General features: G+C 42.4%; 1 protein-coding gene and 1 pseudogene across 1 annotated transcript; both read right to left on the bottom strand.

Moving 5' to 3' along the window:
• Positions 1–1355: 1355 nt before the first annotated feature.
• Positions 1356–24862, bottom strand: LOC139473002 (serine/threonine-protein phosphatase 2A activator-like). Its single transcript, XM_071255500.1, has 10 exons — positions 24830–24862; positions 18892–19016; positions 16621–16707; positions 16136–16261; positions 15766–15883; positions 14801–14900; positions 8301–8425; positions 7374–7474; positions 6061–6168; positions 1356–2386 (listed from the first exon to the last, which is right to left on the bottom strand). Exons 1-10 carry the CDS (start codon positions 24846–24848, stop codon positions 2315–2317), a joined length of 981 nt encoding a protein of 326 aa, XP_071111601.1. The 5' UTR covers positions 24849–24862; the 3' UTR covers positions 1356–2314.
• Positions 4997–5989, bottom strand: LOC139473069 (uncharacterized; annotated as a pseudogene).
• Positions 24863–24899: the final 37 nt, after the last annotated feature.

The following is a 24899-nucleotide window of genomic DNA, read 5'->3' as shown; positions in this document are numbered from 1 at the left end:
GCCAGTTGTCAATTAATTGTTATTTTTGTTGAAAAAATGTCCCCAAATGAAATAATGGAGTGGTCACTTCCAACTTGTAACATCGGTTTGCTCTCTCTCTCTCTCTCTCTCTCTCTCTCTCTCTAAAATGCCGATTTTATAGTGCTAGCCCACTGAGATACCATGCCTCAGTTTAACATGAATACTCCACTCAGACACAGTTTACCGACTCCGAGAGGACCAGTCCTTGTTTTGGCCCCTTAATGCCGAGAGCAAGACTTAAAACCATGCAGAGTGAATTCGATCATTGGGTCTCCTCGCGATGACAGGACTAAACTCGACAGGGCACCAAAAACGACTGGGCCGCCCCTGTCCCCATGAGAAAAGAGGGCCCTTACAAAAGGCAATATCTTAGCGATCTTGATTAGCCCATAATAGATTGTCCATTGCGTTCTAGAAACTAACCAAAGAGTGCTAACGTGTCAAAAGAGTCATTATATAAAAGAAAAATACTGACATATAAGTACTATTTTGAACAATATTTTAATCAAATAGAAACAAATATATATATGGCATCCAACAATCTGGGTCAGCTGCCCAGTGCGAGCCGCACCAAGCTTACGCTATTCAGGGTTACTGTGACTTTGCATCAGTGAATATAAGGGTCAGCTAAATAGATGCTGCCTTGGGAGCCAGGAGGGGATATTCTGCCACGCCCATACCTACTCACTACCTGAGTCACCTGAGCTGGGAACTGATTCATACATACATACATCTGTCTAATGAACGAGGTGATGGTGACACAAGGCATCAAGCCAACATTTATTGAATAAAACAACAAGCAAATCATCATACATCTATATATTTTATTTAAATGTGTTGTATCTCTTCGTGTATAACAAACACGATGTTAGTGTAACATCTTTATATCATGAGTGGTACAGATGGGGATCTGATGAAGATGTCCGTTGGTTCCAGTGATGTGACTGTAACCCCGCGGCAGACCAGCATTATAGCTTATAACTAATGTCAGCATGAGAGAGAAGGGAACTGAGGATAACAGGTCTTAGTTTAACTATTGAAACCATGGGGTAGATAATAGAACAGTTTAATAATGTAACCAGGGTTTTCTCCAACTACAGAGCTACAGTGATCATCCGACCATTATTTGCAATTGATATCTGTCTCTTCTACAACCATGTACTTACTCAAAAGGAAAACAAAGTTGCCTAATTTCTGTTCAAATTAGATTATCCATTAAAAAACGTAAATAAGAAGTACTTTTTCAACCGAGGAAATACACCATTCTTCTGAGGCCAGACAAAATGTATTCCATTAAATCTGTACCAGGAATGTCGCTGGTGTACAGAGTATTTCACTGTACCGATGTACAGTTGCAGACATCAAAAGTGGGATAAAGTATAAAGGGAAAATGTGTCTTGGGGAATGTTATTGGCGTTATTTCTTGCTCAGTAAAATAAACCTAACAAGGCAACAATCAACTAGTTATCAGATTTTTGTCCAAATTGTATTGGAGGAGGCATTGTATTTTTTACATTTATATTTTTTTCTTAACAAACTGGAGGTATGTAAATCACATGAAGCAACTTGTTTGTCGGAGCTGCAGATACGGTGAGTTTCATCCATCAAGGAAGAAAAGGCCACTTGTTGCTATTTTCTGTAGGGATGAAGTGACATTGACATGCCATGAGGTGGGAGGTTTGGTAGTGAGACAGGAATGACTCTCCAATAATGACTTTGTAACAGCCTAAAGTAGACTTTTACATGGTCAGTGGGTGACCAGCTACAGTCCAGCATCAGTAGCCAGAGAGACACGCCAGCTGTATCAATACAAGAAGCATGTAGCCCTGAAACACTTTAACAACAAACTGAAGCATTTTAATGTGAAAAGAAACAACATTCCAACCTCTAGTAATCACATCAATTCATGGATAATTTCAATTTTTTTAATGCATGGCTGACATGTTATTGACATTCAAGATTTCAAAATACAAACAGATAACAACAAAATGAAGGCAGTTATTTCTGATAATGTATAAACTTACAGCAAGAAAATATGTTAGTTTAGAGTCTGTTATTTGACTGGATCCACTTCAGGTTTGCACTGATCACATCACTACAGTTGAAGGGAGGTAACTCCTACCAACCATGAACCATTCCATATTGATCTTTGGAGACCGGACATCCCTTGTGTTGATCACAGTGATGATATTGATCTACCCATGATACATGGAATGTCACAAACACTGATTGCTTGCAAGAGCTTCATGTTTCTATGGTGACCATCCTATTTCCATGACAACTGTATCTGGCCTCATGTCACAGGTTGAAGTGTTAATAAGCTGCCAAACATGAAGTGTTGAATGACGGGGAACTTGGCGAGCACCTGCAATAGAGGACCATGTCATGGAGTGTGACTCTGTGTCACTGGTGTCAGTGGCAGATGTGGACATTTAAGCTCAACAGCTGTTAACAGTTAGTGGGATGTGTCATACTAATGAGGCGAGATGACACTGGGTTTATTGTTGCGTTCAAGACTATTCCACTTGACATGCATGCAAGTGGCTGCTTGTACTAGTCCGGACTAATGCCGATTTTATGGTGCTAGCCCACAGAGATACCATGCCGCAGTTTAACATGAATACTCCACTCAGACACAGTATACTGACTCCGAACCGACCAGTCCTTGGTTTAGCTCCTTAATGCCACGTGCCAGGCAGGGTAACAACAAGTACCCTCTTTTAACGTCTTTAGTTATGACGTGGCTGGGGATCGAACTCCGGACCTTCCTCTCTCCAGGCAGACACTCTACCACTAGACCATGGAGGCGGTCTATTTACTAATGAACTGCCCAGTGTTATACACTTGTATCACTGTCATGGAAAATGTAGATCTTCCTCACTCTCAACCCATCCTTTTGAGGAGTTGAATTAACATTTTGTGAACTGAAGTCATGATAAAAATAGTCTATCGAAGTATTGTAGTGAAAACTTAGTCATGAGATGGCGAGACTCCAACGTCATTATGTACTGCAGAGGCAGAATCACAATTGCATAGAATCCAAAGTCTGTGAGCTAATTGACACTACGGCATAAGGTGAAATTGACACTCCTGCATAAGCTGAAATTGACGCTACTGCATAAGGTGAAATTGACACTACTGCATAATGTGAAATTGACACTACTGCTTAAGATGAAATAAGAACTTCCGCTTGTGGTGAAATACATGTATAACCTTTATGCTTCAGCAAGGTGAAAATGTCCATTAATGGTTAAACTGAACCTACTGGTTGTGGTAAAATAAAATGTTACAGTGAAAAGGAATGCATTTCTTTCTTTGTCTAGATTTAGCATGCTTAATAGTGATTGACCAAAGTACCTGAAGGGTAAATTGCCTACATTTGCCAACAGAAGAAGGATATGATCTCTGCGGGATGATTTTCCACGCATGCCACACATGCCACACCAGCCACCCAGTCACTGATGGCAATGTCTTTTTATGGCAGATATCCATAAGGTTCAGGGTTTTAACACAGCACGGTGTGTAAATCATGCTTGACAACTGAAGGGAGTTAACTCATTTAAAGTTATCACATCCAATTTGAGAACAAGTGTCATCTCACTGAAGCTGCCTTAAAATCATCGACAAAGAAACTTGAAGCAGTACAGAAATATGCCTGATGTGTTTTAATATTCTAAGAGTGTGACACCTGTGTCACTATTTGACATTGCTCGCTGTGAAGTCTCACCAGTCAATATATGTTGGCGGGAACACAGCTTTCACAATTGTCATGATCAAATACTCAAAAAGAACTCCATATGTAAACCATGACATGACTGTTTATCGTGATTGCAAAATACAAAAGTTACCAGTATTTTTCATTAGCACTTTTCATTTTGCTTCTTGAAATTCCACAGGTGTGAGAGACATGATGGATTACAAACAACTACATCAAAGATTCTTTTAAATACTCATCATATTTATCATTTAATCTATGTGGTATCCTTTTTGCCAAGCAGAAAGCTACAAATTTAGAATTGTCAAAGAAATTCTTGTCCAGATAGGTATTCACGTGCAGTGAAAACTCCAACTGATATCTGAGTTATGCATTCCATTCTACAACACTTTCCGGACTTTCAGCTTGCAGTCTTACAATTTGCTTTATAATTCTACATGTATCATTGTGTATCATGTAGAATAAATATGCTTTCATAATCACTATGACATATATAAATAAAATAAAAATATATAGCTATGTCAATCATTTATTCATTAATATGAAAATCATTCTGCCGTGCCACCTCTGCCTTGTACATCTTTACTAGTCTGAGTTGACTACCCACCTCTGCCTTGTATATCTTTACTAGTTGACTACCCACCTCTGCCTTGTACATCTTTACTAGTTGACTACCCACCTCTGCCTTGTATATCTTTACTAGTTGACTACCCACCTCTGCCTTGTACATCTTTACTAGTCTGAGTTGACTACCCACATCTGCCTTGTACATCTTTACTAGTTGACTACCCACCTCTGCCTTGTACATCTTTACTAGTTGACTACCCACATCTGCCTTGTACATCTTTACTAGTTGACTACCCACCTCTGCCTTGTACATCTTTACTAGTTGACTACCCACCTCTGCCTTGTACATCTTTACTAGTTGACTACCCACCTCTGCCTTGTACATCTTTACTAGTCTGAGTTGACTACCCACCTCTGCCTTGTACATCTTTACTAGTCTGAGTTGACTACCCACCTCTGCCTTGTACATCTTTACTAGTTGACTACCCACCTCTGCCTTGTACATCTTTACTAGTCTGAGTTGACTACCCACCTCTGCCTTGTACATCTTTACTAGTCCCGAGTTGACTACCCACCTCTGCCTTGTACATCTTTACTAGTCTGAGTTGACTACTCACCTCTGCCTTGTACATCTTTACTAGTCTGAGTTGACTACCCACCTCTGCCTTGTACATCTTTACTAGTCTGAGTTGACTACCCACCTCTGCCTTGTACATCTTTACTAGTCTGAGTTGACTACTCACCTCTGCCTTGTACATCTTTACTAGTCTGAGTTGACTACCCACCTCTGCCTTGTACATCTTTACTAGTTGACTACCCACCTCTGCCTTGTACATCTTTACTAGTCTGAGTTGACTACCCACCTCTGCCTTGTACATCTTTACTAGTCTGAGTTGACTACCCACCTCTGCCTTGTACATCTTTACTAGTCTGAGTTGACTACCCACCTCTGCCTTGTACATCTTTACTAGTTGACTACCCACCTCTGCCTTGTACATCTTTACTAGTCTGAGTTGACTACCCACCTCTGCCTTGTACATCTTTACTAGTCTGAGTTGACTACTCACCTCTGCCTTGTACATCTTTACTAGTCTGAGTTGACTACCCACCTCTGCCTTGTACATCTTTACTAGTCTGAGTTGACTACCCACCTCTGCCTTGTACATCTTTACTAGTTGACTACCCACCTCTGCCTTGTACATCTTTACTAGTTGACTACCCACCTCTGCCTTGTACATCTTTACTAGTTGACTACCCACCTCTGCCTTGTACATCTTTACTAGTCTGAGTTGACTACCCACCTCTGCCTTGTACATCTTTACTAGTCTGAGTTGACTACCCACCTCTGCCTTGTACATCTTTACTAGTTGACTACCCACCTCTGCCTTGTACATCTTTACTAGTCTGAGTTGACTACCCACCTCTGCCTTGTACATCTTTACTAGTCCCGAGTTGACTACCCACCTCTGCCTTGTACATCTTTACTAGTCCCGAGTTGACTACCCACCTCTGCCTTGTACATCTTTACTAGTCCCGAGTTGACTACCCACCTCTGCCTTGTACATCTTTACTAGTCCCGAGTTGACTACCCACCTCTGCCTTGTACATCTTTACTAGTTGACTACCCACCTCTGCCTTGTACATCTTTACTAGTCTGAGTTGACTACCCACCTCTGCCTTGTACATCTTTACTAGTCCCGAGTTGACTACCCACCTCTGCCTTGTACATCTTTACTAGTCCCGAGTTGACTACCCACCTCTGCCTTGTACATCTTTACTAGTCCCGAGTTGACTTTGTCCCACTTGCCTACACCACTGATGTTCCATAACTGGTTTGAATGTTCAGGAAATGGTCCCGTTTTAACCTGTAATCAAAATTATTGACAGTATTATACTTATCCTGACACAACATAATGTAATTTCTCCTCCTCTTTGATCATATACCCCAAACACAACCATGTCTCTTCTCCTATATCACAAGGTGCACGACCATCCCAGAGACAGCCTCTTCCAATGTTGCTTGGACCATTTCTTTTCAAAGTTAATACTGATTTCCATGGCAACCATAGGCAAACACCTAGGTTTTGGCGTCTGCTCCCCAATGTATGCAGACACACAGACATACATGCTGCATAGTTTGGGGGTAAAATTGATAATATTGTCCAAAACAATAGAACATATATGTTTGGCCCCACTACTAAACTACGAATCACACCTGTGCCATTGTAAATACATTTGGTAAAAAGAAGGCCAATTAATAGCCATGAATGGGTTTCTATGGCAACCATGGTGGTCATAAAATTGCATCAGAATTCTGTGAGCTAATTTTAGCATCACAATAGCTGAGATCATTCATACAGAGTTTCAGCTCTGTTTGTCAAAATACTGAACACTAGAAACACAAGGGAATGTGACAGTGAAAGGTATTGACTGGACGAAACATCGAAATATGATCAGGAACGTATAGTATGTTATTCCAAAGTCCACATAGTTGCTGCATATCAAATTCCATAACACCTGCAGAACCTGAGGTATAGCCAAAACTGACATTTTCAAAATGGCTGCTGTGACAGCGATGTTTAAAATGGGATCTGAATTCTGCGAGCATGCTTTAGAGACACCATAGCTGGGATTATTTATTCAAAGTTTCAGCTCCATAGGCCTTCCGAAGAGATGTCCAAAATGCAAAAGACAATGACAGCCGGTCTGGAGGGTGACAGAGGTGTCGGGACAAAGCTCACTTGACTTTCAGGAGCTAATAGCAATGTGTTTGTTTGTTTGTTTATTTGTTGTTTAACGCCACACTCAGCAATATTCCAGCTTTATGACGGCGGTCTGTAAATAATCAAGTCTGATCCCGACAATAAAGTGACTGACATCATGAGCATCGATCCACGCAATTGGGATACAATGACATGCATCAACCAAGTCAGCGAGCCTGACGTCAAGATTCCATTAGTTGCCTCTAACGACAGTGTGTACAACATGACACCATGGTGTGGAAGCATGGACTTCAAGTGCTATGATGACTGTTTAATTCTCCTTTCCAAGGAATTGGTTGAAACCTTACCTCATTAATATACTTGATACATCCTAGAAACATAAAGTCTTTATAAAAGTGTTCACTAATTTCTGGCTTGGGGAAAGATTTCGGCTGTATCCTTGGGTGACCTGAAACAGCAGTCAGTTGCCTGTATGTAAGTAGACAGCAGTGGATGGGCACATGAGTGCATCCAACCCACCCCCAAAATCTCCCACCCCTTTGAAAATAGCCCAAATTAGCATGGTGTACTTTAAAGTGCTGACAATTACTTCATCTGAAAAACTTACTAAACTTAACCTGATTTTACTGAGGAATAGCGCTCATCATTTGAGCTCATCTTCCCAAAGAATTGAGTTAACTGACTGTAAAAGCCCAGTTTCCACCCTTGCCGAACTAGGCTGGAACTTCTTTGCTCGATCGTAGTGCCACCATTGGCTATTATCAGTTATGGCCTTCTATGTCCCTCCTATTGACCAATCAGATTCCACCTCCCATATCATTCGCATTAGCTTAAGAAAAAATGCCGGAGCCCAGTCAAGACAATCTGATAATCAAAATCTATTTTGTTACATAAAGGGTCCTACTTCGCGAAGTGCATCCAATCATGTGAGCTCCTTGATTAAAAACAGATTTGGAAAATGTATGTTGACGTCGTGTTGGCGGTGCACATGATATGCAAATCCCGACTTAAATCTGCCTGCACTGCAGTTAACGAACCGGATGTCAATTTCGTTATGCGATTTTGATTGGACTCATTAGTCCTGCGAATATATTACTCCATAATTCCAGCCTAGTTCGGCAAACATGGAAACTGGACTTTCATAGTCAGTTAACACTTCCTTCTCCGGAAGATGCATTTCAGCTATGATCCCCTGACACGGACCCACTTGGCCTTATTGAAGTTTATCACCAGTTTATGTTCCAGTCTACAAACTGAAACTGTTGCCTGTTTACCTAGCAGCTGTGAACTTCCCCATATAAATGGTATGAACTGGTAGTCATCCAGGCTCCACACTCCATGGCTCCCTGCTGGCTCCATACGGTATGTCTTCTGTAACTTGCGCACTAACTCCATATACCTGAACAGAGGACGCTCAATGACCTTCATGTGCTGCCAGAAGACAAGGCAAGGAAAATACATGTGACAAGGACAGACAGAAGACAAGGAAAATACATGTGACAGGGACAGACAGAAGACAAGGCAAGGAAAATACATGTGACAAGGACAGACAGAAGACAAGGAAAATACATGTGACAGGGAGAGACAGAAGACAAGGCAAGGAAAATACATGTGACAGTGACAGACAGAAGACAAGGCAAGGAAAATACATGTGACAAGGACAGACAGAAGACAAGGCAAGGAAAATACATGTGACAGGGACAGACAGAAGACAAGGAAAATACATGTGACAGGGAGAGACAGAAGACAAGGAAAATACACGTGACAGGGAGAGACAGAAGACAAGGCAGGGAAAATACATGTGACAGGGACAGACAGAAGACAAGGCAGGGAAAATACATGTGACAGGGACAGACAGAAGACAAGGCAGGGAAAATACATGTGACAAGGACAGACAGAAGACAAGGAAAATACATGTGACAGGGAGAGACAGAAGACAAGGCAAGGAAAATACATGTGACAGGGACAGACAGAAGACAAGGAAAATACATGTGACAGGGACAGACAGAAGACAAGGCAAGGAAAATACATGCGACAGGGACAGACAGAAGACAAGGAAAATACATGTGACAGGGAGAGACAGAAGACAAGGAAAATACATGTGACAGGGAGAGACAGAAGACAAGGCAGGGAAAATACATGTGACAGGGACAGACAGAAGACAAGGCAGGGAAAATACATGTGACAAGGACAGACAGAAGACAAGGAAAATACATGTGACAGGGAGAGACAGAAGACAAGTCAAGGAAAATACATGTGACAAGGACAGACAGAAGACAAGGAAAATACATGTGACAGGGACAGACAGAAGACAAGTCAAGGAAAATACATGTGACAGTGACAGACAGAAGACAAGTCAAGGAAAATACATGTGACAGGGACAGACAGAAGACAAGGCAAGGAAAATACATGTGACAAGGACAGACAGAAGACAAGGAAAATACATGTGACAGGGAGAGACAGAAGACAAGTCAAGGAAAATACATGTGACAGTGACAGACAGAAGACAAGTCAAGGAAAATACATGTGACAGGGACAGACAGAAGACAAGGCAAGGAAAATACATGTGACAAGGACAGACAGAAGACAAGGAAAATACATGTGACAGGGAGAGACAGAAGACAAGGCAAGGAAAATATATGTGACAGGGACAGACAGAAGACAAGGCAAGGAAAATACATCTGACAGGGACAGACAGAAGACAAGGCAGGGAAAATACATGTGACAGGGACAGACAGAAGACAAGGCAGGGAAAATACATGTGACAGGGAGAGACAGAAGACAAGGAAAATACATGTGACAGGGAGAGACAGAAGACAAGGCAAGGAAAATACATGTGACAGTGACAGACAGAAGACAAGTCAAGGAAAATACATGTGACAGGGACAGACAGAAGACAAGGAAAATACATGTGACAGGGACAGACAGAAGACAAGGCAAGGAAAATACATGTGACAGGGAGAGACAGAAGACAAGGAAAATACATGTGACAGGGACAGACAGAAGACAAGGCAAGGAAAATACATGTGACAGGGAGAGACAGAAGACAAGGCAAGGAAAATACATGTGACAGGGACAGACAGAAGACAAGGCAAGGAAAATACATGTGACAGGGACAGACAGAAGACAAGGCAGGGAAAATACATGTGACAGGGACAGACAGAAGACAAGGAAAATACATGTGACAGGGAGAGACAGAAGACAAGGCAGGGAAAATACATGTGACAAGGACAGACAGAAGACAAGGAAAATACATGTGACAGGGACAGACAGAAGACAAGGCAAGGAAAATACATGTGACAGGGACAGACAGAAGACAAGGCAAGGAAAATACATGTGACAAGGACAGACAGAAGACAAGGAAAATACATGTGACAGGGACAGACAGAAGACAAGGCAAGGAAAATACATGTGACAGGGACAGACAGAAGACAAGGAAAATACATGTGACAGGGACAGACAGAAGACAAGGCAAGGAAAATACATGCGACAGGGACAGACAGAAGACAAGGAAAATACATGTGACAGGGAGAGACAGAAGACAAGGAAAATACATGTGACAGGGAGAGACAGAAGACAAGGCAGGGAAAATACATGTGACAGGGACAGACAGAAGACAAGGCAGGGAAAATACATGTGACAAGGACAGACAGAAGACAAGGAAAATACATGTGACAGGGAGAGACAGAAGACAAGTCAAGGAAAATACATGTGACAAGGACAGACAGAAGACAAGGAAAATACATGTGACAGGGACAGACAGAAGACAAGTCAAGGAAAATACATGTGACAGTGACAGACAGAAGACAAGTCAAGGAAAATACATGTGACAGGGACAGACAGAAGACAAGGCAAGGAAAATACATGTGACAAGGACAGACAGAAGACAAGGAAAATACATGTGACAGGGAGAGACAGAAGACAAGTCAAGGAAAATACATGTGACAGTGACAGACAGAAGACAAGTCAAGGAAAATACATGTGACAGGGACAGACAGAAGACAAGGCAAGGAAAATACATGTGACAAGGACAGACAGAAGACAAGGAAAATACATGTGACAGGGAGAGACAGAAGACAAGGCAAGGAAAATATATGTGACAGGGACAGACAGAAGACAAGGCAAGGAAAATACATCTGACAGGGACAGACAGAAGACAAGGCAGGGAAAATACATGTGACAGGGACAGACAGAAGACAAGGCAGGGAAAATACATGTGACAGGGAGAGACAGAAGACAAGGAAAATACATGTGACAGGGAGAGACAGAAGACAAGGCAAGGAAAATACATGTGACAGTGACAGACAGAAGACAAGTCAAGGAAAATACATGTGACAGGGACAGACAGAAGACAAGGAAAATACATGTGACAGGGACAGACAGAAGACAAGGCAAGGAAAATACATGTGACAGGGAGAGACAGAAGACAAGGAAAATACATGTGACAGGGACAGACAGAAGACAAGGCAAGGAAAATACATGTGACAGGGAGAGACAGAAGACAAGGCAAGGAAAATACATGTGACAGGGACAGACAGAAGACAAGGCAAGGAAAATACATGTGACAGGGACAGACAGAAGACAAGGCAGGGAAAATACATGTGACAGGGACAGACAGAAGACAAGGAAAATACATGTGACAGGGAGAGACAGAAGACAAGGCAGGGAAAATACATGTGACAAGGACAGACAGAAGACAAGGAAAATACATGTGACAGGGACAGACAGAAGACAAGGCAAGGAAAATACATGTGACAGGGACAGACAGAAGACAAGGCAAGGAAAATACATGTGACAAGGACAGACAGAAGACAAGGAAAATACATGTGACAGGGAGAGACAGAAGACAAGGCAGGGAAAATACATGTGACAAGGACAGACAGAAGACAAGGAAAATACATGTGACAGGGAGAGACAGAAGACAAGGCAGGGAAAATACATGTGACAAGGACAGACAGAAGACAAGGAAAATACATGTGACAGGGACAGACAGAAGACAAGGCAAGGAAAATACATGTGACAGGGACAGACAGAAGACAAGGCAAGGAAAATACATGTGACAAGGACAGACAGAAGACAAGGAAAATACATGTGACAGGGACAGACAGAAGACAAGGCAAGGAAAATACATGTGACAGGGACAGACAGAAGACAAGGCAAGGAAAATACATGTGACAAGGACAGACAGAAGACAAGGAAAATACATGTGACAGGGACAGACAGAAGACAAGGCAAGGAAAATACATGTGACAAGGACAGACAGAAGACAAGGAAAATACATGTGACAGGGACAGACAGAAGACAAGGCAAGGAAAATACATGTGACAAGGACAGACAGAAGACAAGGAAAATACATGTGACAGGGACAGACAGAAGACAAGGCAGGGAAAATACATGTGACAGGGACAGACAGAAGACAAGGAAAATACATGTGACAGGGAGAGACAGAAGACAAGGCAGGGAAAATACATGTGACAAGGACAGACAGAAGACAAGGAAAATACATGTGACAGGGAGAGACAGAAGACAAGGCAAGGAAAATACATGTGACAGGGACAGACAGAAGACAAGGCAGGGAAAATACATGTGACAGGGACAGACAGAAGACAAGGCAAAGAAAATACATGTGACAGGGACAGACAGAAGACAAGGAAAATACATGTGACAGGGACAGACAGAAGACAAGGAAAATACATGTGACAGGGAGAGACAGAAGACAAGGCAAGGAAAATACATGTGACAGGGACAGACAGAAGACAAGGAAAATACATGTGACAGGGAGAGACAGAAGACAAGGAAAATACATGTGACAGGGACAGACAGAAGACAAGGCAAGGAAAATACATGTGACAGGGAGAGACAGAAGACAAGGCAAGGAAAATACATGTGACAGGGAGAGACAGAAGACAAGGCAAGGAAAATACATGTGACAGGGAGAGACAGAAGACAAGTCAAGGAAAATACATGTGACAGGGACAGACAGAAGACAAGGAAAATACATGTGACAAGGACAGACAGAAGACAAGGAAAATACATGTGACAGGGACAGACAGAAAACAAGGCAGGGAAAATACATGTGACAGGGACAGACAGACGACAAGGAAAATACATGTGACAGGGAGAGACAGAAGACAAGGAAAATACATGTGACAGGGAGAGACAGAAGACAAGGCAAGGAAAATACATGTGACAGGGATAGACAGAAGACAAGGAAAATACATGTGACAGTGACAGACAGAAGACAAGGAAAATACATGTGACAGGGAGAGACAGAAGACAAGGAAAATACATGTGACAGTGACAGACAGAAGACAAGGAAAATACATGTGACAGGGACAGACAGAAGACAAGGAAAATACATGTGACAGGGACAGACAGAAGACAAGGCAGGGAAAATACATGTGACAGGGACAGACAGACGACAAGGAAAATACATGAGACAGGGAGAGACAGAAGACAAGGAAAATACATGTGACAGGGAGAGACAGAAGACAAGGCAAGGAAAATACATGTGACAGGGACAGACAGAAGACAAGGAAAATACATGTGACAGTGACAGACTGAAGACAAGGCACACACTCACGACAGGGACAGACAAACACGCAAGCATGCAAGCACGTACGCAAGCACGCAGGCATGCAGGCACGCAACAGGAACAGAAGATAATTTCTCACTGTTACTGTGCACATTTTTTAGCAAATGGATAAAAACTTCCGCAATTTCCTATTTTCCCTCAATTTCTTATGTGAAGCAACATTCCTTTGCTGATGTCATAGAGTGCTGTAACATTTCATAACAAGTTACATTGCAAGGATGTCATAGTTGATTCACTTCAGTCTCATCCACTTTTGCCGTACACAATATACATGTCAGTCAGTGAGTTGGGTCTACCGCCACTTTGAACAGTATTCCAGTTCATCATGGCTTGTCAGCGTAATGTGTGAGGAAAGCTCGCAGTGATCCATTTTGGTCAAACCCATGAGCATGAGTTTGCTGACAAACCAAGAAACATAATCAGGGCAATCAGGATTTGAACCCACAATCATAGGTTTCTGGCGTGCCCAAGGGACGCAACTCTGCACAGCGAATAGCAGCGAATTAGACAACTAGGCCATCTATGCCCCATGGATAATATGGATAACGTGGATAGCATGGATAACATGGACAACATGGATGACGTGGATAGCATGGATGACGTGGATAGCATGGATAACATGGACAACATGGATGACGTGGATAGCATGGATGACGTGGATAGCATGGATAACATGGACAACATGGATGACGTGGATAGCATGGATGACGTGGATAGCATGGATAACATGGACAACATGGATGACGTGGATAGCATGGATAACATGGACAACATGGATGACGTGGATAGCATGGATAACATGGACAACATGGATGACGTGGATAGCATGGATAACATGGACAACATGGATGACGTGGATAGCATGGATAACATGGACAACATGGATGACGTGGATAGCATGGATAACATGGACAACATGGATGACGTGGATAGCATGGATAACATGGACAACATGGATGACGTGGATAGCATGGATAACATGGACAACATGGATGACGTGGATAGCATGGATAACATGGACAACATGGATGACGTGGATAGCGTGGATAACGTGGATAACGTGGACAGCTTGGATAACGTGTTGAAACACACACAAAGACCACAACAGGGATCATGAGGGTGAACCTCAGACAAGACGAGGAGTTGTTTCATCACACCCTACTGCAACATGTGGCTCACCTCTCAAACACCCGGAGAACAGTTGCTACATAGTCGGCTGTTGTCAGCACGCCTATCTTGTACAGGCAGCACAGGAACGCTACAAAACTCAACTCATGACCTGCAACAGAACAAAAACAGCACTATACAAAACATATCTCTATAGCCCTCCCAGATATACAAAACATATCTCTATAGCCCTCCCAGATATACAAAACATATCTCTATAGCCCTCCCAGATATACAAAACATATATACATAGCCCTCCCAGATATACAAAACATATCTCTATAGCCCTCCCAGATATACAAAACATATATACATAGCCCTCCCAGATATACAAAACATATCTGTACAGCCCTTCCAGATATACAAAACATATATACATAGCCCTTCCAGATATACAAAACAGATCTGTACAGCCCTTCCAGATATACAAATCATATATATGTAGCCCTTCCAGGTATACAAAACAGATCTGTACAGCACCCCCAGATATACAAAACAGATCTATATAGCCCTCCCAGATATACAAAACAGATCTATATAGCCCTCCCAGATATACAAAACAGATCTTTATAGCTCTCACGAGGGGCAATAACTCTGTGGTTAAGTGACCTGTTTCATTTGACACTGATGAACCTGGGTTCATAACTTGAGTTGTCTAATCGTAACCTTGGACAAGATACTTAGCTCAACATTTCACACATTTTGGGGACTATATGTTCGTGTAGCCAGCTGTAGGATGAATCCATAGTCTATTCTGGTGGTGAAGCTTTGACTTACCTGTGCCATAGTCTATTCTGGTGGGGTAGCTGTGACTTACCTGTGCCATAGTCTATTCTGGTGGGGTAGCTGTGACTTACCTGTGCCATAGTCTATTCTGGTGGGGTAGCTGTGACTTACCTGTGCCATAGTCTATTCTGGTGGGGTAGCTGTGACTTACCTGTGCCATAGTCTATTCTGGTGGGGTAGCTGTGACTCACCTGTGCCATAGTCTATTCTGGTGGAGTTGCCCACACTCTCCAGCAGGTAGACACTGAGCTCATCTATGGCTGGCGTGTACTTCTCCCCGAGACATTCAGTCAACAGCCTAGCACAGTTCTGTAACAAGTAATATAGTGCTCTCATGCAGGGATTGAGGGGTCTGCCTTTCTCAGCTCTCAGTTGAAGACAAGAGCAGCAGAAAAGAAACAGAAGAGAAACAATACCTAACTTCACTGGAGGCCATCATCGGATATGGTTGTTTCTAAACGACTTGTTGTATACTTTACACCAGACATTTGCCAACAATGCTTGTATTCTATGACTACGAAAGGCCTACTTTGTGTTGCGGCCTGCTGACCTCCACTGTACCTGCTGCAGCCTGGTGAAGAAGTCCCTGAAGGCCTTATTGCCAAACCTCTGTGGCTGGTCGACGGGGGGGATCTCGTCTATCCAGCCTGACAGCGTGGCAAGAACACCCTCCACTTTCTGTATTGGCTGAAACAGTGTCATATCAACATGATCAAGCTTTCAGTCCTTCAAGTGAACATGAGAACCATTCATTTCCAGATATACCAATAGCAAGGATACATAGGCTTCACATTTTCTCTTCAATAAGCATGATAAGTAAGTCCGAAAACTACCGTTATGTTCAGTATTTTAATGAGAAATGTCAAATATGAAGAGACGTAATAGTGTGTTTCCCAGTTCATGTATGTATTTCATATTTGTGGAATCAGACAGAATTTAAGAATGCAAGAATAGACTTTATAAAATCTAGCTAGGTTATCCAGCTAATGCTTTCACAATTATAAAAAGGCAGGCTTGCCTGTGAGGGCCAGCATGAATAGACCCACCTCGGAGATGGGATATGTGTCAGATATCTTCTTGCCCTTCACTGCTTCGTTCAGGGTCAGAATAAAGCCTATCAGGTCACCGTAGGCCTGAAACAGTCAAACACAGGTCATAGTGTGGCATCAAACACAGGTCGTGGTGAAGTATCAAACACAGGTCATGGTGTAGTATCAAACACAGGTCGTGGTGTAGTATCAAACACAGGTCGTGGTGTAGTATCAAACACAGGTCATGGTGTAGTATCAAACACAGGTCGTGGTGAAGTATCAAACACAGGTCGTGGTGTAGTATCAAACACAGGTCATGAAGGGGGCCAATCCATACAGAGGAGACTAGATCCTACAAGTGGAGGAGGCCAATCTGTACTGGGGAGATACTAGATCCTACAAGTGGAGGAGGCCAATCTGTACTGGGGAGATACTAGATCCTACAAGTGGAGGAGGCCAATCTGTACTGGGGAGAGACAAGATCCTACAAGTGGAGGAGGCCAATCCATACAGAGGAGACTAGATCCTACAAGTGGAGGAGGCCAATCTGTACTGGGGAGAGACAAGATCCTACAAGTGGAGGAGGCCAATCCATACAGAGGAGACTAGATCCTACAAGTGGAGGAGGCCAATCCATACAGAGGAGACTAGATCCTACAAGTGGAGGAGGCCAATCTGTACTGGGGAGAGACAAGATCCTACAAGTGGAGGAGGCCAATCTGTACTGGGGAGAGACAAGATCCTACAAGTGGAGGAGGCCAAACTGTACTGGGGAGATACTAGATCCTACAAGTGGAGGAGACCAATCTGTACTGGGGAGAGACAAGATCCTACAAGTGGAGGAGGCCAATCTGTACTGGGGAGAGACTAGATCCTACAAGTGGAGGAGGCCAATCTGTACTGGGGAGAGACTAGATCCTACAAGTGGAGGAGGCCAAACTGTACTGGGGAGATACTAGATCCTACAAGTGGAGGAGACCAATCTGTACTGGGGAGAGACAAGATCCTACAAGCGGAGGAGGCCAATCTGTACTGGGGAGAGACTAGATCCTACAAGTGGAGGAGGCCAATCTGTACTGGGGAGAGACAAGATCCTACAAGTGGAGGAGGCCAATCTGTACTGGGGAGAGACAAGATCCTACAAGTGGAGGAGGCCAATCTGTACTGGGGAGAGACAAGATCCTACAAGTGGAGGAGACCAATCTGTACTGGGGAGAGACAAGATCCTACAAGTGGAGGAGACCAATCTGTACTGGGGAGAGACTAGATCCTACAAGTGGAGGAGACCAATCTGTACTGGGGAGAGACTAGATCCTACAAGTGGAGGAGGCCAATCTGTACTGGGGAGAGACAAGATCCTACAAGTGGAGGAGGCCAATCTGTACTGGGGAGAGACAAGATCCTACAAGTGGAGGAGGCCAATCTGTACTGGGGAGAGACTAGATCCTACAAGTGGAGGAGACCAATCTGTACTGGGGAGAGACTAGATCCTACAAGTGGAGGAGGCCAATCTGTACTGGGGAGAGACTAGATCCTACAAGTGGAGGAGGCCAATCTGTACTGGGGAGAGACAAGATCCTACAAGTGGAGGAGACCAATCTGTACTTGGGAGAGACTAGATCCTACAAGTGGAGGAGGCCAATCTGTACTGGGGAGAGACTAGATCCTACAAGTGGAGGAGGCCAATCTGTACTGGGGAGAGACTAGATCCTACAAGTGGAGGAGGCCAATCTGTACTGGGGAGAGACTAGATCCTACAAGTGGAGGAGACCAATCTGTACTGAGCAGAGACAAGATCCTACAAGTGGAGGAGACCAATCTGTACTGGGGAGATACTAGATCCTACAAGTGGAGGAGACCAATCTGTACTGGGGAGAGACTAGATCCTACAAGTGGAGGAGACCAATCTGTACCGGGTAGAGACTAGATCATACAAGTGGAGGAGGCCAATCTGTACTGGGGAGAGACTAGATCCTACAAGTGGAGGAGGCCAATCTGTACTGGGGAGAGACAAGATCCTACAAGTGGAGGAGGCCAATCTGTACTGGGGAGAGACAAGATCCTACAAGTGGAGGAGGCCAATCTGTACTGGGGAGAGACTAGATCCTACAAGTGGAGGAGACCAATCTGTACCGGGGAGAGACTAGATCATACAAGTGGAGGAGGCCAATCTGTACTGGGGAGAGACAAGATCCTACAAGTAAAGGAGGCCAATCTGTACTGGGGAGAGACTAGATCCTACAAGTGGAGGAGACCAATCTGTACTGGGGAGAGACAAGATCCTACCTGTGACTTCTCCCATCTTGGTATGTCACCAGCACCCTTGATGATCTTCTCTGGCTGTGTGAATGTGTGCGTGGACACATCTAGAACCCCCTGACACACCGCCTCCGACACCTGGGGGGGAGCATCTGCAACATACACAGGGACATTATAAGTTGTAGCAGGATCACGAGGAGTACATGTGGTTTTATGCATCCCACGTTAGGTTTTATACCATCCACCTCCAGCTCATGGTAATACACCTAAAGTGGGAGGCAGAAAACAACATATACCCTGAGTAACGCTGCTACAACGAATTTATCTTACCGACATGTTTTAATATGATATTGTAAATGAATTTAAACAAATTTAAAATTGATAGAAAACAGCTGTTCAATTTAGCGGAGGTTAACTTGTCCTCTGTCACATGACTTTCAGACTCGGAAAAAGTGTCGATAAAGGGGGTGTGAGAGATTTATTCTGCCTCTCAGGAATCCGTGTGCAGCCTGACTCTCTCGTGGCGGGGTATAAGGATGTATTCTCCTGCTAAGAAATTTATTTTCCTCCGAGGCGGGATACATCGTATTTTATCAAGATCATGTGGACCGATCAGATGTCATCATTCTGACATAGTGGTATGACAAACAGACAGCAGCAACAGCAAGTATAACAGTTCTATAGGAATAGGTACATGTACATTGTAATCACGGTCGTACTGGGAGGTCGACACGATACGGCATGCTAACCACCCAATGATGTGTGTTTGTTCTCTGGTCATGTGGGTATGTACTGGAGGCTAACTGGTAAAATCTGGATTGGAGCAGTACTTTCAAGGGCTGTTGGTCCCTGTGCCGGGTATAAATATATACATCATCGTGATCATCTGACTACACATGGCAGACATGTTAGCTGTATCACAAGACACTAACCAAGGATTCATAATGAAACTGCATAACAGAGATTTCTGTCAGGTAACCATGGTAACAAGCATCAGTCAGATCACACATACAGATGAAGTATCTTCACTGGTCGCTCATTTTCATTGGCAGAGTTTTACCGATCTATGTGCTTGTAGTAGACCAACACAATCTTTTTGTCCTGATTGTGGTATGCCTATTATTGTCATGCAGCTACCTTTACACATATACGTTTACAAAATGTACATACGGATTTACATAATTAATAAACATAAAGAAATATGAAGTTAAAAGTTAAATAATTAAAGTAACACCTTATTGTCTGGCACAGTAGGCACACTGACATCAGACAATAAAAGACTATTACGTAACTGAGAGTCACAGCTTGACCTGTCTGTCCTTTGTGTGGAAACATTGACTGACATTAATACCATTAGTTGCTATGGCTACATATGCTAAAAACATGAATAAATTTAGTACGGAAGAATGGCACTGGCTGCACTGACACATCAGATATTATATGATACTAAATTGTTTTGTTTGACAACAGATGTTTTGAAGAGTCACTATTCCCATGTAAGGCCAGACCAGTGGAATTTATTGTTCTACAGATTTCCCATACCAGTTGTATTTTTGGTACAGAGCTCCCAACAGAAAGCACACAGTGTCAGCCGTACATATTTTTCAAGAATAATTGATCAAATGAATATGTTTGTATGTACATACTATATAGTCTAGCCATTACAACACTTATAACGAGAACAAAACCACCTGTGCTTTTGTGAGTGAGTATGGTTTTACGCCGATTTTAGCAATATTCAAGCAATATCACAGCGGGGGACACCAGAAATGAGCTTCACACATTGTACCCATGTGGGGAATTGAACCCAGGTCTTCAGAGTGACGAGCGAACGCTTTAACCACTAGGCTACCCGATCCCCCCCACCTGTTGCTTTAAGAAAACACAATAGCGGTACACTGTACACTTAGAAAGTACACACCCTGCACTTGACACACAATCAGCCTTACTTTCCCGACTATCTCGCATGCAGTCCCACGCGGCAGAACATGATCACACATTGACAATATACTTCTAAGATCAGGTACAGTTTGACTTTGTTCTCAAATAGTTATGACTAAACCAGACAATTACAAACACACCAAACAGGTGCCACACATACCTGAATTGTCATGGTCATTAAGAAAATATTGATTGTGTAGAAATGTGTAAATATGTAAAAGGTGGGGCTGGGATGGGTATCGCGGGTACTCGGGTCGGGTGGGTACTGAGTAGGACCCGGGTACCCACAGGACTACCTGGACCCATGGTTAGTCACTTGATATATTATTTCATGACAAAAAATTCACTATAACTACATGGTTACACAACAACTTTAAGTCTCTAATGTTCTCATTTCTTCATGACTATGAACGCATTCCTTCTGACTTACACATGTTTGAACAAAGATAAAACTTCAGTGTATGCATGACCACATCGTTTTGTACGTGAATCTAAATACATTTTGCCAGGGCTACTGTCAAACTATTCCCAATCTGACATTTTGTACCTATCTCTTGAGACCTACAGCGGGTACCCAGGTAGGGTTGGGTGATAGGGATGTTGGTACCCGGGTAGTAAATTTGGACTCGTCCCAGCCCTAGTAACAGGTCATTATACTAAAATACCCCTGATCTTCTTTTGATAAATAGCAAATAAACCAGTATTATGAGTAAGTGAGTGAGTAATCGCTTTCAGCAATATTGTATCAAAATAGTGGAGGGGACACCAGAAATGGACTTCACATAATATACCCATGTGGTGAATCGAACCCGAGACTCTGTCGTGACGAGCGAACGCCTAAACCACAAGGCCACCCCACACATCACTACACTCAACCCAAAATAATCCTGCTAAACAAATAACACAACAGTGAGGCCTGCCCAAGCTAACCATGCCCGTGCTGTCTACATTCAGCCAGTGCTGTCTACATTCAGCCAGTCCAGCAATGGCGAGTGTCAGGATGAACATGCTGAATGTGTCCCACATGTAATCCCAACTGGCCCACACTGACATCAGCAGTCCAGTCAGACAGTGGAAGAAGGCTGTATGTTATCAGCACTGGACAGGGTGAGTCGCACTGATGACCCTCTCACCCTTGACCCCACTGATCAAACGTCCATCTGATGATAAAACATGCCTGTCTACCATGGTCTACTTCACATAGAACATGTAGAAACATCATTTATTAATAAATTATGAAAATTCATAATTTGTACTTGGCATCAAGTTTATCATTTTGTGACGTTTATATTTTATGACAATTTAAATTAAAAAATGCAACATTTTGAAATAAAAATAATAAAGCTGTAAAAAAAAACTCAACTAAAGAATTTAACGAAATCAAAATGTCATCTTTGAATCCATAAACATGATGAACATTCAGACAGATGGAGTTCAAACCTACACTATCCCATGCTATCCATCCTAGTGTGAACAATCAATCATTTAATTAAGTAATAAACCATGAGTGGACATTGTTTATCATACAATAAAACACTGCAGTGAGAATAAACCATGAGGGACGGAGCAGTGTTGTATTTTAAGATAAACAAAAACCATGAGTCTTTTATTTCTCACATAAGACTTAATAAAGCATATTTAACTTTATTTCAATATGGAAATGGTGTTATCTGAGACGAGGCACCGGAGGGAGGTGGGTCTAGGGTACATAATAGAAGGATGAAAATAAACTTGATGACCGAGGCTGGTGAGGGTCACACAAGAGTATCACATGAGCAGGGCATAGGTAGATCAGCAAGCATCGTATTTGTAACTACTACTGTTGTTGCTGCAGACTGCTAGTGTACTTATATTATATCGTCAAATAAGTTTTTAATTTGACGTTTACACGATATACGGCTTTTCCATTGGAAGAGAGGTCAATCACATGACAGCGAAGTTGACGTTCATAAGTGTATGAACGACACAATTTGACGTTCATACGTTTTTCACGAGACCGTGTTCTTGAAATGACGTAAACACTGATGGACTACTTCCACATTCCTGGGGAAACCCCTGGGAATTCCCTAGCACGAAAACATACATAAGCATTATTTCTGATCATTTAGAACCTTTTAATCTTGGTCTCAGCATTTCAGTATACATTGAGAAACGTAAGAGAGCTTGACTGCATGATTGTTCACGAATTTCCTCGCTACGGCCCATCCTAATGAACAAACGAAAAAATGCACATCGAAACTATCGTCAGTATCGACTCAATCTGTGTCAAGGCTGTCACTGACCGTCTCCAGCAATCTACGAATGTACCTTGGTGTCTGTTTGACGCATCTTTAATCACCTTTCAATAATTGGTCATCAAAAACACATCACATTTCTTTAACATAAACAATGCTACATATGTTATAGTTAAGATACTATAACTGAAAATTACATTTTACATTTTCTAAGCTTTTAACATGTAAATATTTGTAAGTTAATTTCACACCCTTCTAACATGTGTTTCTGAAGCAGAGCTTGACTATGACATGTCCTTTTATGCTGGTTCAGGGTCCCTGATGGCATGTTTATGTTTTCGGGCAATATTTGTAAACATTCACTTGAAAGTTAAAACTAAAGAATTTTCAATCAATTCCAAGTGTATATTAATATAAATGGCCCAAAAATGGGGGTTCAAGATAATACCTGATAATGTAGGTACCTAACTCTCCAGTCCTGAAAAATAATGTTACAAAATTGTGGTATCACAGATGTTTTCAAACTAAAACAAATAATGACAGCTACTTCCATAAGTGAACTGAATATGCTGAACATGCTGAAAGCCCTTGCAAACACTTAAAACAATAAAATATTATGCTACCTATTAGTACTAACTTATCCAAGTACTACCTTACCAATTATCATTATGTGATGTCATCTCGTTTTATCATTACTTTATATCATGGTAATGTTATCTGTGCCACAGTTGGTGGTTTTCAAGAAATAATGTGTATCGCTAAACATGGATTTTCCTTGGTATAAATCGAGAAATATGAGAGTCAAGAGAACTTTCCGTCATTCTAGGAATGAAAATTGGGGTCCACTGTGCCATAAAATGTGTGATAATTTATGCTCGGGAATATCAAGAGGGCAGTCTGTCATTAACTGATGTTGTGATCCGGTGCTTGGCCGTAGAATGATGAATTGTCCACCAGATGAGATGAATTGTCCACCAGATGAGATGCAGTTTGGACAGCAGCCACAATAAATAAGGCCATTCGCTTTTATAATAGTTGGTCGGTTGTCAAACCAAGTATGATTTGTGCTCCTGGCCATGCTGACAGTGACACACTTTCAAAATCTTATTTCGACATCTTTTTAGTATAGCCTACACAGGAATTGGGTATGAAGTTGTATCTGTACGCCTCCAGAAAATGCTCGAAAATGTGTCCCTCCGAGTCAAATGCAGCAATTATTTTTCATGAAATTTGCAATTCTAGGTTGGTTATATGCACATGTATCCAAGCAACTACAAACTAATCGTCGCTATTCGACTGGAGTAGCCTGGGTAATTATTTGCGATGTTCAAGGTAATTCTCCTATCAAAACAATTCAGAGTCTCCTCATATGGTAGTGACTTGAATCCCCTAGCCAACAGGAACGCAAAGGAGTGACTGGCAAAAGGGGTGTCGATTCAATGAGGCATGATCGCAAAAGGATGATTGATCGACGTTGAACGTGATATCAATGAAGCGAGATCCTCACAACAGAGAACCATCTCTAACTTCCAACTAGTCCACATCTGATTTAAAACTTGTGATTTATGCAAAATAATTAAATATTAGGCCTAGGATTCTATAAAATTACATGTCCCCCTCAATTTCCTATTCTCGGATGACGGGAGTAGCGTCTATCCCTGCATAGCCAATAAGATCAGCCTGGTAAACTGCAGTCTTGCCAATACTTCCCCAGAAATCTAACATGCTGTCATCGCTTTCATATACAGCAAGCTACAAAAATCACATTTTGTTTATGTCTTTCCACGCACCTGTCACAGTGTCAGCCATGTTGTTTACCGGTACTTCCTTTTCCGTATGCTCATGCGCACTGATATTTAG

The sequence above is a fragment of the Haliotis cracherodii genome, unplaced genomic scaffold (assembly GCF_022045235.1).
Source record: "Haliotis cracherodii isolate W230 unplaced genomic scaffold, xgHalCrac1.p SCAF_26, whole genome shotgun sequence".
Lineage (NCBI taxonomy): Eukaryota > Metazoa > Mollusca > Gastropoda > Lepetellida > Haliotidae > Haliotis > Haliotis cracherodii.
Note: the sequence above shows the minus strand (reverse complement) of the source record. Positions and strands in the feature narration are given on the sequence as shown.